The 15614-nt window shown below is 33.6% G+C and overlaps 1 protein-coding gene across 5 annotated transcripts in view; it reads left to right on the forward strand.

Annotated features, from left to right (window-relative positions):
• Positions 1–15614, forward strand: part of LOC107440719 (MAGUK family member discs large 1) — a 256361-nt gene that overhangs the window by 129327 nt on the left and 111420 nt on the right. For all 5 annotated transcript variants that reach the window (XM_043044038.3, XM_043044039.3, XM_071180794.2 and 2 more), the window contains one exon: positions 14892–14927. In XM_043044038.3, coding sequence (XP_042899972.1) covers positions 14892–14927 — 36 coding nt within the window. The remainder of the gene's footprint in view (positions 1–14891; positions 14928–15614) is intronic.

Consider the following 15614-nt stretch of genomic DNA (forward strand, 5'->3'; position numbering starts at 1 on the left):
AAATGACTGTTTTTTAAACTTCGAAGTTAATTTGTCATTTTCTTGGCATTCAAGATTTGGTGAATTTCTATTTTATTTTTTTTCTCGAGCAAATGTCAATAAACTACACTGTTGTCTGTAAAATATTATTAAATGTAACTAAGGAAGTATACAAAAAAAATTTTAAATTATTTTGAAGACTTTAAATTTGAAGAAATTTTTTGGTCCGAATTGTCATGTTTAAAAAAAATCACCCATATATAACGAATTTTTATTTTTATTTTGAAGAAGTAAAAACTAGATTTTCCGCTGTCTTAATAGAAATCAATCTTTTATTTTCTGAGATCAAAATATAATTTCCCTTTTTTTTTTTTTTTTTTTTTTTTTTTTTAAAGAAAAGGAAAAAAACTTAGCCGTTTGTATAACGCAAATTAATAATATATCTGACGAAACATACTACGAGCTATTGTTCTCCCTTTTGCGACCCTTAATGCCTAAAACATTACTTCCGGGAAATCCTTCTAGATTCAATCTATCGCAATCTAAAACAATTTCGTATCTGACTGCAAATCTTTATTCAAACATTCGGTTGGGAGGGGATCTCCGTTTTTGCGTACATAATTCTCTCTCCAGGCATAAAATCTTCTGACATCATTTGTGTCCCAGCTTTGAATATAATTTCATTTTGAAAACTAGTCTTTCGGGGAGGGACGGATTCGGTCTGAAAAGTTCTTTTAAAAGTCCGTCTTTTCCCGTTCTCCGGGGACATTTATTGCGCATTCTCTTAAAAAGTTTTCCGGGAAAATATCGAGACAGTTTTTTTTATTTATTATTATTATTATTCCTCTTTTATCCCGTTAGAGAAAAACAGGAAAGGAAATTTTGGGTCTCCGAAAGAGTATTATTTTGCGCCTCACTGCTTAGTTTTTTGTTCCTTTTTTCCCCAAAATATTCTGGAAATTTCGGAGAAAGCTTTTTTGGTGTGGTGGAGTGGATGGTTTATCCAATTTGCCTTAGCTTTTGTGGCTTATTATTTTTTATTTTTTAAGTTTTATTTTAGGGATAAAAGAAAAAGCTAACTGCGGCCATTTGCTTTTTTTATAAGCCAAAAAATGACACACGCTTTATTTTTATTGTTTATTTCGCATTTTGTTCCCGTTTTGTTTTTTAGTTGTTTTGTAATATGATAAGAACTTTTAGTTTTTGTTCGTGAACAAAATTCCCTCAACGAAAGTTTTTAATGAATGACCGACTTCATAAATCGATTTATGTCGCCATTTTTAAACTTTTATTTTTTTCTAAGTGATAACTGAAAGCGTTTTATTGTCAGTAAAATGTAAGATAATTTAAAACGTAAGGATTTTTTCAAGAAATAATAGTCCAAGTGCCTTTCGGAGAATTTGGCCTTGTATAGTTTGTATGATAAGGTCTAATCATATTTAATATTCCGTCGGCTTAGCATCTGATCAAACTTTGTAATTTATAGATTTAAGATCTAACCAGTAATTTTAACTAAATTTTTTGATACATAAATTTCCGATCTGATTAGATTTTATAATCTGCATTTTAAACTTAATTTTTTAAAATGTTTATTGGAAGCGTTTGTTGTCAATTAAACGCAAGATGATATTGTTTGCTCTAACATCCGAGTACCTCTCCATTAAGTTGGCCATTCATATTTTGTGTTCTGTATGATTTAGATATTATCATATTTTGAATTCGCTTGGCTTAAACTTTAATCAGATTTTATAATCTTTAGATTTAAGATCTGATTATATTTTGTAATCTGCAGGCTAAATATCTGATCAGATTTTGTGACCGATGGGTTTAAGAATCTGTTGCATCAAGTTTTGCAAACTAATTATCAATGGCGTCGAAAAAGTCCTTCTGATGGAAACTGAATGGTTGAGAATTAGCTGCAGTGTTTAAAAAAGAAGATGCTTTTGCTTTAAGATCTGATCAGATTTTGTAATTTATTAAATGTATAAAATCTGCATTCTTAAAAAGTAATAGTATGTTTTTGGTCCTGTTAGTCTAACCATTATTGGTTAAGGGTTGAAGTGTAACTTATTTTAAAATCATTTTTAAGCGTGTTAATCCAAATGCAAGTGGTAAGAAATGAAGTACAACTTGAAGTCGCTCTTCCGAGTATTTATAATTAATCCTACTGCAGTAGAACTTATTATAGCACTTCATTCGCAGAATCAACAGATCACCCTCCATGTTCAGCTTCGGCTTACAGAAAAAGTCGAGTATGGTGTTCAATTCTTTTAATTTCTTAAAAAAGGTAGGAGAAATATCATATTGAAATTTACAACGACACATTATTTCAAAGAACATAATTAAACCATATTTTTTTTTATTTAAGTCTTCGGGAGTAGTGTGCCGATGAGGAGAAATCATAAAAATGATGGGGGAAAAGTTATATCTCTCTATTTGTGTCCCCCCGCATCAAAAAAGGGGAATTAACTGTCTCTGGCAATCTGCCCAAACTGCTAATCGTAAACTTAATGCGATCATCAATATACACGGGGCGGAAACACTAGCAGGTGGTATCTATTACTCGTAATCAATATACCAATTGCTCTTCGAATTCTAAGATCCCATTTATTGGACTTTCATGGGTACATTCCGTTTATGACTGAATCGTGGACGTTCGTTGTTAGATTCACTTTTAAATACAAATGAGTCCTTCGAATTGCTATGTTCTCTGGCAGATTAATAAGATGCGATTTCACAATGAAAAATAATATTAATAATGAGGCATGACGTTTGGCGAATTGCCTTTTCTTTTTTAATTTAAAATTTGTAAATCTTAGTTATATGCATAACTAGCTGCCTACACTCCATCTGGTCCGCCTTTTTAAATAAGTAGAATTTCAAGTATTTCGAGATTTAAAGCCTTACAGTCAAACATCAAGACAATCTGTAAGCATTATAATCTCATATTTCTCAAGTGAGTGTGGATTTCATATTTGTCTCTAACATGACTTATTATCTATCAATATTTGATAGAGTCTAATTAGAAACTTAGTGAAAATCAAGCTGTGCATATTTGCTATTATTAATTATGTGAGCAAATAAATTTCATTTGTAAAGGTTTTTTTCCCCACTGAAACGAAACGATTTTTAACTGTTATTAATTTCTTTAACGTTGTTTTTCGAAGCTCTGTTGCCATGGAAAATAAAAAAAAAGCCTTATTTTGAGTGCCTTTCACTTGAGGCAAAGCCATGATTTTTAACTATCATCTTGCCGTGAAGAATTATCTGGGCTTAAGAACGAACAAATAACTTCAATATTTTAAAAGTTATTAAGCTTTTTTGAAAATTGCCAATTAGGCGACATATTCCACCTAGATGAAAATTATCTAAATCACTACCTTGTTCTCAGTTTTTGCAAAGTCCAGGTAATGAAGCCTGTTTAAATATCTAAAAATTAGACCACAAACGCTTTTCATTTTCACAAAACTGTGGCTTTTCTCCGCGTTGACGTTTTGCGCCATTTTCAAAATAAGCGTAGATAGGCTTTAGGTAGGCTAAACTTGATGAGTAACTGTAGCTACTACTAAGAGTAACTGTTGCAAACTCACAGCAGTTATAAAAAAATAATGTAGCTTTTGAAAAATGATTTAGCTTTTAAAAAAAATAATTTAGCTTTTTGGCGCTGTTCGAAAACTAAAAGGCACCATAACCAAATAAATGAGTATAACAATGATATAACAATGTAACGTAATAATAATGGTTTTCATCAATGAAATTTCGCACTTTCGATACCGAACACCGGAAAGAGGTGACTAACTTACACTCAAAACATGGCAAACCTTACACTTTATTTATGTTGTGATATTCATTTTATGTAAGGCTCACGACCTCTTAGAATTTATAAACAGAAAGCTTTTATGAGTGGTAAAATTACGCATACATTTAAACACAAATTTACGATAATAACGCTTTCCCTAGAACAGGGGTGGCGAACCTTTATACACCAACGTGCCATTTTCTCTAAAAAAAATTGCTTAATGAGGTCATAGACGTGCCGTCAAATAATTTTGACTTCGTGATTATTGGGAAAATAATAGTACTAAATACTATCAACTCAAAACTCTTTATTTACATTGAAAAAAATACATTTTGCTATGTCTCAATTATACAAGTAATTCAACTTAAAGTAGCATCAATGTGACTTCTGTTGTTGCTGATTAGATAACCAGTAACTTATATTAGGTTGTAAGATGTTAGTTTAAGCAGGACTGTTGATTTTTTTTGCTAGTTATTTATTGTTAGCTTGTTTTTTACAGTTATTAATTTTTAATTTTTTTATTAATAATTGTTTATTATTTTGTTTGTTTTTTGTGAATTTTAATTTGTTACATATGCTTCATAGCGTAATAACATTTGTGTAATAACAATTCATGGTGTAACAACAATTGTGATCGGTGGAGTGCCCAAAATATTGTGCCGCGTGCCATTGGTTCGCCATCCCTGCCCTAGAATATGAAGCCTGTTCACACGTCACCTCGTAAGCATAACACATAGGCGGAGGGATACACCAGAAGTTTTCTTCCAGTTTGAGGAAGCTTGTTATTATTTACATTCAGTCAACCATCCATCTTGACTAAAATTCCTCTCGTGGGTGTGGAAGTTGGAGGAGACTGATGCCAGCTCAGGCGCTGTCCACATCGTCTGACTGACATAGTATTTCTGTCATGACTGTTAAAAGATAGAACCTGATAAATCGGGATCCAGGTGCTTGACGATGATTGGATGGTGTGTGTTATTGGAAAGTCGTCGCAATTGCCATTGACGATGAAATAGCGAAATATTGGGTCTGGTTCATTTCATCGACAATCACTTCATCGACAGGCCATTTCATCGACACCACTTCATCGACAGGCCATTTCATCGACTAGGTCATTTCGGCGACAGGCCGTTTCCTCGACAAGTCATTTCGTCGACAGGGTCATTTCGTCGACAAGTCATTTCGTCGACAAGTCATTTCGTCGACAGGGTCATTTCATCGACAAGTCGTTTCGTCGACAGGATCTTTTCATTGACAGGATCATTTCGTCGACAGGGTCATTTCGTCGACAGGATCACTTCGTCGACAAGTCATTTCGTCGACAGGGTCATTTCGTCGACAGGGTCATTTCGTCGACAAGTCGTTTCGTCGACAGGGTCTTTTCATTGACAGGATCATTTCGTCGACAGGGTCATTTCGTCGACAAGGTCATTTCATCGACAGGGTCATTTCGTCGACAAGTGATTTCGTCGACAGGGTCATTTCGTCGACAAGCCATTTCGTCGACAAGTCATTTCGTCGACAGGATCTTTTCATTGACAGACTCGTTTCGTCGACAAGGTCATTTCGTCGACGGGGTCATTTCGTCGACAGGGTCATTTCGTCGACAAGTCATTTCGTTGACAGGGTCTTTTCATTTACAGGGTCATTTCGTCGACAAGTCATTTCGTCGACAAGTCATTTCGTCGACAGGGTCTTTTCATTGACAGGGTCATTTCGTCGGCAGGGTCATTTCGTTGATAGTGTCATGCGTAATTCTGAAACTATTTTAGAGATTTAATCTAAATATTTCTATTATTAATTAGAAAAATGCACTTATTTAATTTTATACTAAAGTAAAATTCTTTATGGCGGTTTATTGTTCCAATTACACTAAAAGAAGTTCGCTTTTTAAATTAATTAATAGGTAGTTGAGAAGCGTTTAAACTTTAAATGGTTGATGTATCGAAATCTACTTTTCTATATCTAAATCGCAAAAGCTCGACACTTATTTTTAGGATAGGTAAGGACAGAGAACATTACCAAGCATGATATCCGGACCGTGGTTACAGTTAATATAGTGTGACGTTAACAATCAAATTGTTTTTAATATCAAATCAAATTAATAAAATATATTTTTAGAATTAAAAGTAATAAAAATATATTACAATGAAAATTTAGACACTATTTCAAGGAGAGGAAAGCTAAATTTATTGCTGTAAAAATTTTCAACATTTTTACATAAATTTTAACAAAAACATAGACATTAGTCGAATTCTCACAGAAATTAAAATAATCATAGACCTAATTATTATATCTGCTTAAGTAGAAAAAAAATTCAAGGTTTTTTATATTGGAAAAGTAATTTCTTAATGTTCACTTTAATTGCAATTTTAAACTTTTTGTTCAGCATCTTTAACATTAGGACAGGAATATGCGTATTCGAACAATCGAATTGAGTCTTAGTTTCGTTACTACTATTAGAGATTTCGAAGAACAATAGGAACACAAACTTGATGTTTAGGTATTTAACGAGGCGGTTGTAGATTCCCACAATATTTAAAGTGCTACTCACCTTACCAAAATTGTTTAGAAGCGCGGGAGTAACGTTGCAAGCCTGTTAGTGTTTGGTCTTCACAAAATATGTTTTTTCTATGAATAGTGAATTTAATAATAGTATTAATTATTCAATTCTAATCTAATACTATCAAATTATACTATTTTTGAATTATACTATTATTATAATTAAATAATAATAGTATAATTTAATAAGAATAATAATAGTACTAAGTAAATGATGAATTAATTCATTTTTTATTTGCAGGATTTAAATTAGACACATTTTGCTTAAAAGAAAATTAACAAAAAGTCAAGCTTGGAATTTAAACGTAAGAATAAATAACTCCTACTCTACAAAAAAGAACAAAAAATCTTGCAGTTAAAATTTGACCAATTTTTTACTAGTATAATTGCTGAAATTTTTAACTGATTTTCTGCACAGGATGAAAACACAATTTTCAAACGCTTACTGACCACTATTAGCACGACTTATCGCCAATCAAAATTTTGATTATTTTCTGCCTGAACAAGCCAGGAGACTCAAAACTAAAATGCAGAAAAAATGAAAATAAAAAATGCATATGTATTTAAAATATCAAGTTTGTTCAATAGACTACAAATGAGAAAAACAATTTATAAAACTTTTCACGCATAGCGAAAACCACAAGGGCAAAATTTCACAAAATATTCTATCAACAATTAAAATTCCACTTTTTTCGTTTGGTAACAAAAATTCACATTTCTTTATCAGGACACCATTTTTAAACATTTCCATTTACACTTTTTAAAGGACTTATTGCTCGCCTTTAAAATATATACTCTCACTGCAAATTTTATTAATTCAAATAAATTTTTATTCTCTTGCAAATAGAAAAGAAAAACATTTTAATATTTGAGTGAAAAAACAAGTTTGCTAAACTTATTTTAATAAACATTAATGAGAATAAAATCAGATGCATATAGATAACTCTCCTCAATTATAAACTCAAAAGTCAATTTATTTGTTATATCGTAGTAAATTGCGTTTTTTCCCCCAAATGTTTTAGATCATAAAAACCAATTAGACAGGTTTCCTCCCCTCCTCTGATTTTGAACCATTTTTTCTATCATTTCGATTGCATCGCATACCGAGGATGTGGAGTCATTGTGAGTTTTTTTTTTTTTACATTAACGAAGTTTATTTTATAAGGTAAAAAAACTTATAAATGTTTAGGGAACATATAGGATAAAATACATATTAAACTATTAAACGCCAAAACGTTATAAATAATTAATTAAATAAGAAATAAAATAAACTGGAAATGCGAGAACAAGATTTTTGTTTCAAATAATATTTCATTTAAATTTCACAAGAATTGTCAGAAACTTCCCTCTTCAGCAGAATAGCTGACAAAGACATGAGGAAGAGGATTAGAACAAAAATTTTTATCAACATTATTTCCCAATATGTTTTCCAAGTTGGATTTTCAATTTATTTTTCCCCTCATGCATTTTTTTCCCAAGATTTTTATAATACTAGGAAGTTCAGCCCGTTGCTCACTTCGCTCGCCAACCTTCGTAAAAACCACTCATACAACTTAGTTTGTTTTTTTCCTATATCGATCTTTCTTTTAAAGAGAAAATATATAAATATTGAAATTTCATGTAAGAAAATTTTATTAGTATGTCAATAGTAACAAAATTAACGATTACTTGCATATGAAAAAAATATCAACTGAGCTTGAAAAAAAATAAATATCTAAACACAGGTAATATATAAATTTTTGATAAAACAAGAAGTAATCTTACTAGATAACTATCTAAAAGGTTTGTGTTTTTCGGATTAAATTCTTTGTAAACAACACCATTGTTATCATTGCAAAAGTTAGTTCCTTTTCCTTCTCTTTTTTTTTTTTGGACAAGATTTTAAACTGTATTAATGCGTTTTACTCGTTGCGGGGGAACGTTATATAAGTATTGTGACATTAGGTCACAGCCTAATTTATAAATATCCTGTTTTTTTTAATCAATAATACTAATTCTTTTAATTTTGTAATACATTCGTTTATTTTCATCATCTTTCTTTAGCCCCTTAAGCGGTAGCGCAATTTGGACATTCTCCCCCTAAAATTCCTTACCAGCTCCTTAAAGAGCCCCTTTATTTCGAGAAGTTTCCACCCTTTTTTTTCTGAGAATTCCACTGGTCGTCGGCATCTTTCATCTCCGCGTGTTTGTTGTGTTTCTCAACCGTAACTTTTAACGCATAATCAATTTTTCGTCTCAACTCGTGATTTTTAGGTAATTTAACTTTAACTTGCACAACATGCACTACAACTTCAACCTTAAGTTTTTGTATCTTATAAAAAGGAAGAGCGCGAAAGACGATTAGCTTTCGATAATTTGATGTCATATAATTTGCTGCCCTCCGCTTAACGGAGTTTTAACATTTTTTGCTCCCACCTCCCTAAGGTGGAGAAGCTTTTTTTTCTCGAAGATGGCTTCTCTGCGCCATCTTCATTTGATGTTGGGCTTTGTTCGCTGAAAATAACTCACCTATCGCCATGCTGTCCTTTTCATTGTCTCTGATGAATGCTTACTAAAGAATTTTCCTTTTCCTGACAAATTGGATTAATGCCTACTAAAGAATTTTCCTGATAAATCGGTTTTAATGCCTACTAAAGAACTCTCCTGATAAAATCTCCAGTTTTTTTAAAGGATGATCCGCTGACCAACTACCGTCAGGGATGGAAATCCCCCACAGTCATTTTTAACTCCTGTTCCAGTCATCACTAGTTCCACATCCTTGGCATGAGCCATTCCTAAAATGATGTCGTGCCTCAACATGATGATTTGTCTAGTTTGTTTTTCCTCCAATAAAACAATAGTGATTTTTTTTCAAAAAAGAACTGGACTGATTCCTTTTTTACTAGCCAAAAAGTTTTTGTTTGTTTCATCCTAAACTCATCTCCGATCCAGGACTGGATATCTTTTTATGGATAAAAAGGTATGTGCTTTGAATATACTTGTTATCTCCTAGAACTGTTTTTGAAGAAGAAGAATTACTATTTTTCTGGGTTAGCCAAACTTCGTAAATGTACCACTAACTATGTTTCACCCGGCCATTAATTTTTTTAGTTTTTTTTATTTTCTAAATCGTTTTTCATTTTTGCAACTTTTTCATTTTTATTCTATACCCAACCGTAACAGGGCAAGTATAATTTTCTTTTTTATAAACAGAAAATTTTGCAGCTGAAATGGCCTGTTGACGAAAAAACCTTGTCATTGATATTATCTATCGACCACATGGTTTCATTATCTCACAGATTCATTTTATACCGTCTTTTTTTCCTTCCTAATTTCACCCGTCATTCACTCCCTACATCAAGAATCATTCACAATAGATGTTGCAATTGCTTTTGCGATGATAATCTACAATAATGTACATTAAAAATTAATCTTAGAAACAAATGCGTTAAATATGATTAGAAAAAAATTATGTAATATACAACTTAAATGTGTAAAATACAATTAATGTTTCGTTTTTGCAACGTGATATGAATAGAGGAGTAGGCAATTTTCAAATGAAATGCTTTTTTCCGGCAACTTCAACATACTATTAAGATTTTGCATCAGGCTAGGCTTAAAAAATTTCATCAGAAATATACTAAATTACAAAAAAGTGCAAGGGGCATAACGTCTATTGTAAAAGAATCATAAGACTAGTTTCAAAATTACGCATGACTTTGCCTACAAAATAATCTTCTCTTAATATTGTCGACGAAATGGCCCCTGTTGACAAAATGACCCTGTCGATGAAATGACCCTGTCGAGGAAACGATAATGTCGACGAAATGACTTGTCGACGAAATGACTTGTTGACGAAACGGCCTGTCGACGAAATGACCCTGTCGACAAAATGACCCTGTCGACAAAACGACCCTGTCGACAAAATGACCCTGTCGACGAAATGACTCTGTCGACAAAACTACCCTGTCGACGAAATGACTTGTCAACGAAATGACCCTGTCGACAAAATAACCCTGTCGACGAAATGATTTGTCGACGAAATGACCCTGTCGACGAAATGACCCTGTTGACGAAATGACCCTGTTGATGAAATGACCCTGTCGACGAAATGACCCTGTCAATGAAAAGACCCTGTCGACGAAAAGACTTGTCAACGAAATGACCCCGTCGACGAAATGATATGTCGATGAAATGACCCTGTCGATGAAACGATCATATCGATGAAATGACCCTGTCGACGAAATGACTTGTCGATGAAATGATCCTGTCGACTAAATGACTTATCGACGAAATGACCCTGTCGACGAAATGACTTGTCGACGAAATGACCCTGTCGACGAAATGACTTGTCGACGAAATGACTTGTCGACGAAATGACCCTGTCGACGAAATGACTTGTCGACGAAATGACTTGTCGACGAAATGACTTGTCGACGAAATGACTTGTCGATGAAATGACCCTGTCGACGAAATGACTTGTCGACGAAATGACCCTGTCGACGAAATGACTTGTTGACGAAATGACCCTGTCGACGAAATGACCCTGTCGATGAAATGACTTGTCGACGAAATGACCCTGTCGACGAAATGACCCTGTCGACGAAATGACCCTGTCGACGAAATGACTTGTCGACGAAATGGCCTGTCGACGAAATGACCCTGTCGACGAAACAACCCTGTCGAGGAAACGGCCTGTCGACGAAATGACCTAGTCGATGAAACGGCCTGTCGATGAAGTGGCGTCGATGAAATGGTGTGTCGATGAAGTGATTGTCGATGAAATGAATGCGACCCCGAAATATTATAGTTGCACAATTTAGGGAACAAATGCAATGGAATGGGCATCAGGATTATAAAAAAAATATGAGAATTCTAGTTAGTTAGAAAGAGGTCGAAATTTCGTTTGACGATAAATTCTACTTGTTTCGGTTTGGAGACGATTAAAGCTTCTATTGTCATAGGGCACAGAATTTGCAGTTGAAATTTTAGCTTTCGCAAAACGGTCCGATTTTAGATTACCATCGATTTTCCATCGTCACACGCAAGAAAGTGAGCTGAAATAAACGCAGTGGAGAGTTGTGATGCCTACCAACAACCATGAAATAAATTATATTAAATTTTAAAAATAAATTTTGTAAAATTGTGTCCAGTCAAGATATAAAATTAGAATAATTGACTCAAAATAAGTTTTTAAAATGAGAAAGTCAATATTGGGGATAAATTTTTTGCTGTAGTTTTTAAACATATTTTTATTGCGATCGAAAAATTAATTGAAGGTGAATGAAGTTTCAATATTAAGAAATTGCACCTAAAGCAAGATATTTTTTATCTAAAAAAATATTGGATATTGAAATATTTTCTTTTTAAAAAATTGTCTATTTTTATTAACAAATATAAGTGTTTTATAATATCTTTTATGTTTAAGAATAAATGCATAACTGAAAAAATTAACAGTAAAATGTATGTCACGAATTTAAAAAAACTCCCGGAAAATTCCATAAAATTAGTCTGAAGAAATCAATATTTTTTTTTTCTGCGTGTGTAAATTTTTATTTTGTAAACCGTCATTGTGAACAGCGGACCCAAGTTTGGGTTTATGACAATTAATGTTCAACTACATAGCCTTGTCATTTTGAACCCATTCCAGAAGACAAGGGAATTCCTGGATCAAGTATTGGGGAGAAATTTGCCTTCATGGAGAATTTTTTGATGAAACTAACCCGCATTTGGTGTTGCATGAAGAGGAAAACCGCGGAAACCTCCATCGGTTAACTTGACGGCAAGGGGACTCTAACCCATAGTTCGACTATCACTGAGGATATTTTATTTCAGCACTGTGGGCGGTGCAAGCCGAATGCGGAATTCGCATCGACCATCCCTCGCTCGGATTCGAACCCAGTTCACCTCATTGGAGGACGAACCCTCTGCCCCCTGAGCCACCACTGCTCAGGGAACTACACTGGTGGTGTGCAAAACTTAAGCAACAAGTGCGTTTTTTGTCATAACTCTACAGGAAATCATCCGATTGACATGAAATTTGAATATGATGTACATTATTTTGTACTTAAACGAATGACGCAGAAATGAATATGAAGCTTAAAGTAGGGTACGGAACAAAAAAAGGCTTTATTTGACATATAATGGCGTTACACATGATTGCCTGAAGAAGCGTATGTACAACTGGCAGATGTTCCCCAGTATGGGATATGCCCTCCCATTACTATAATTGTTGCTTGGCATCGTCTCTCCGTGCTAAGCACCAGATTATCCAGGAGTTCTTGGGGTAAACGTCTCAATTCCTCCTTTAACGCATCTTTCAGCTGATGGGTGTTACCAGGAGGATACTGTCGTGTCGCAAGACGTCTCCCTAATGCATCCCACACATGCTCTATGGGATTTAGATCTGGAGAGTAAGCTGGCCAATCCATTCGTGTGATATCTTCTCTTTCCAGTAGCTCTTGCACATTAGCAGTACGTTGTGGCCGGGCATTGTCATCCATAAAAATGAAGTCTGGACCAATGGCCCCTCGGAACAGACGCACATGGGGTAGGATTGCCTCATTGCAGTAGCGGTCTCCAGTTACAGAACATAGGTCGAAGATCTGAAGCTCTGTCCGCCCGTTCAACATAATGCCACTCCAGACGACAACTCCAGGACCACCGTAACGATCTCTTTCCGCGATGTTATTGGGATGAAATCGAGCTCCAACCTCTTTCCAGATCAACTGACGTTGAGAATCACTTGTAGCACTAAAACGACTCTCATCTGTGAAGAGGAAGCGACTCCATTGATAAGGTGTCCAGGTTTCGTGTTCTCTGCACCACTCTAAACGGTGCCGCCGATGGCTAACTTTTAAAGGTATGCAGCGTTCAGGACGTCTAGCAAATAAGCCACCTTTGTGGAGGTGTCTGGCCACTGTAAATCTTGATACTTGTCGTCCTGTGGCTGTGCACAGTTGCTGAGATATGGCACTCGCTGACTGAAAACGGTTTCTTTTCGCCTGGAGGACAATGTAGCGGTCATTTCTTGGTGTTGCTTTCCTTGGACGGCCACCACCAACCTTCCGAACAGCTGTACCAGTAGTTTTAAAGGCATTCCAAGCACGAGAAACAACACTTATGTTGATCCCGAACTCTTCGGCGACATTGGTCACACTACGCCCCTCCTCAAGCTTCCCAATCATTCTTCCTCGAGTAAAGTCGTCTGAATGATTTCTTGAAGACATGTTTCACAAAACAAATCACTTGCAGCGAATGTCTTTAACTACGGTGCTCTTCATCCTTTTATCACAGCTTTGACCTGCCCGCGCCGACCCACAAGGTTTACGTACACCTACATCACCTACGACGTTTTATTTCTAAAATTTGCATACAAATAATCTTTCTACTGAATTACGTGCATATTATAATGCAATTTCATGGCTATCTTATACTTTGTTGGGGAGGTATGGGCCGAAAAACCACTTGTTGCTTAAGTTTTGCACGCCAGTGTATGTTTGCTGAACAATTAGCAAAGGAAGACTTGTTTTTGTATCGAATGACATAATAATAATAATTCCAAATCTGCCAACTTTTATGCACATTAAAGATAGTAAAATGAAATCTGGATTGACATTGTAGGCAGACATTTCACTTATATTTAGACTACTCATCAAAACACATAGCGATGAGAAATGGTACAATCGCAGTGACACGTCCACATTGTCGCAGAACGTTACAGAGTTCTTGCAGAAAGATATCATGCATTTAGGTAATCACTTTTTGACGCTCTCAATATACGCCTATAGTATCGTAATGTTTTGATTGTATTTTCGTCAGTATTTATTTCCTCGTAGATTTTAAATATCTCGATAAACAATACGGAAAATTCGAATCGTGTATTTAAGGCAATAATTCTGTCGAATTTCATCAGTTACTGCTATTGACTTCTCCATAGTTTTTAAATCCGATATTATTTATTACAACAGCCTAATCAAAAACGAATTTTGTAATCGATCTTCTTTTTTCGGCAAGTACTACTACGGATTTAATGATTTGTAACTTTTTTTTTTATTGTGATGATTAGTTACAAAAGGCGAAGGGAATAATTTCTGCGTCCTCCCCCCTTCCTATAATATTAGAATAATATTGTTTATTTTTTAGATCGCCGATAATATTAGAATAAAAATTACATGTTCAATTAAAAAATATATATATATATAGTTTTTTTCTTTTCTTTTTGTAAACACAGCGCTTTTGTTATTTTAAATTAGTAACGTACATTTATTATTATGAAAAGAATAGTTAGCTGTGACAGGGGAGAAGTATATCTTAAATATGTGTATTTAAATCATTTAAGCGTAACAGTTGTCAAAATCATTTTAAATTAAATTTATTAAAACAAGAATTGAGTGCATGAAAGTGGCTACCAGATTAAATGTAAAAATTAAATCTTCCTAAAATTCCAAGTCAGGCATGTAATTCTAACATTTTTTTCATTTGAACTTTTTATTTATTTTTCCATTGTGTAGTTTTTTGTTTATTTTTTAAACTTACGTTTTTATTAAAACTTTTTTTTTCTTTTTTGCAGATGCAACTTAATATTATGAATATTTCAAGTCCATTTGTAAGTAATTTTCATTGATCATTTTTTTCTTCCATATACGTTTTTTATATCTATGTTACAAACAATGTATAAATGGTGGCATTGTATACAATGACAAATGCTTTTTAACAAAATATCGTGGTATGATTCAGTAGATGTAAATTGCGGAGAAAGAGCAATTTTTTTCTGTCTGTTTTTAATATTCTCTCTTTTGTTAAAAAGTATTACTGAGTTGACAAGCAAGAAAAAATAACATTTTCTTTATTCAATAAATTAATTTTATGAAATTCGAGTTTTATTTTAACCGTCTTTTTGGTTATTATTAATAATATTCAATTTTAAAAGGTAAGAATTACTGGGTAATGCACCACACGTCTATACTGAGTCAGTTTAAAGATTAATCCAATTATTATTTGTTACACATTGAATTATTGTATTAATCGTCTTGTCATTCTCATGATTATTTTTCAAATAATCTAATATTTTTAGTAAATATCATTCTAGCAAATCATTATCAAAAGTATGAGCGCAATACAACCATATACCTAGTTTGTCACTTTGTAATATATTTTTTGTTTAAGAATAAATGCATAAACATACATCGTTTTTTAGCAACCACTATTTTTTTTTAACAATACAGAGCTTGCAGTTGCTAAAGTGTGTTAAAATTTTTAATGCCACCTCAAAGATTTACCACTTATATATTTA

This window comes from Parasteatoda tepidariorum, chromosome 8, assembly GCF_982258835.1.
Source record: "Parasteatoda tepidariorum strain Cologne lab strain chromosome 8, Ptep-v5.0, whole genome shotgun sequence".
NCBI lineage: Eukaryota > Metazoa > Arthropoda > Arachnida > Araneae > Theridiidae > Parasteatoda > Parasteatoda tepidariorum.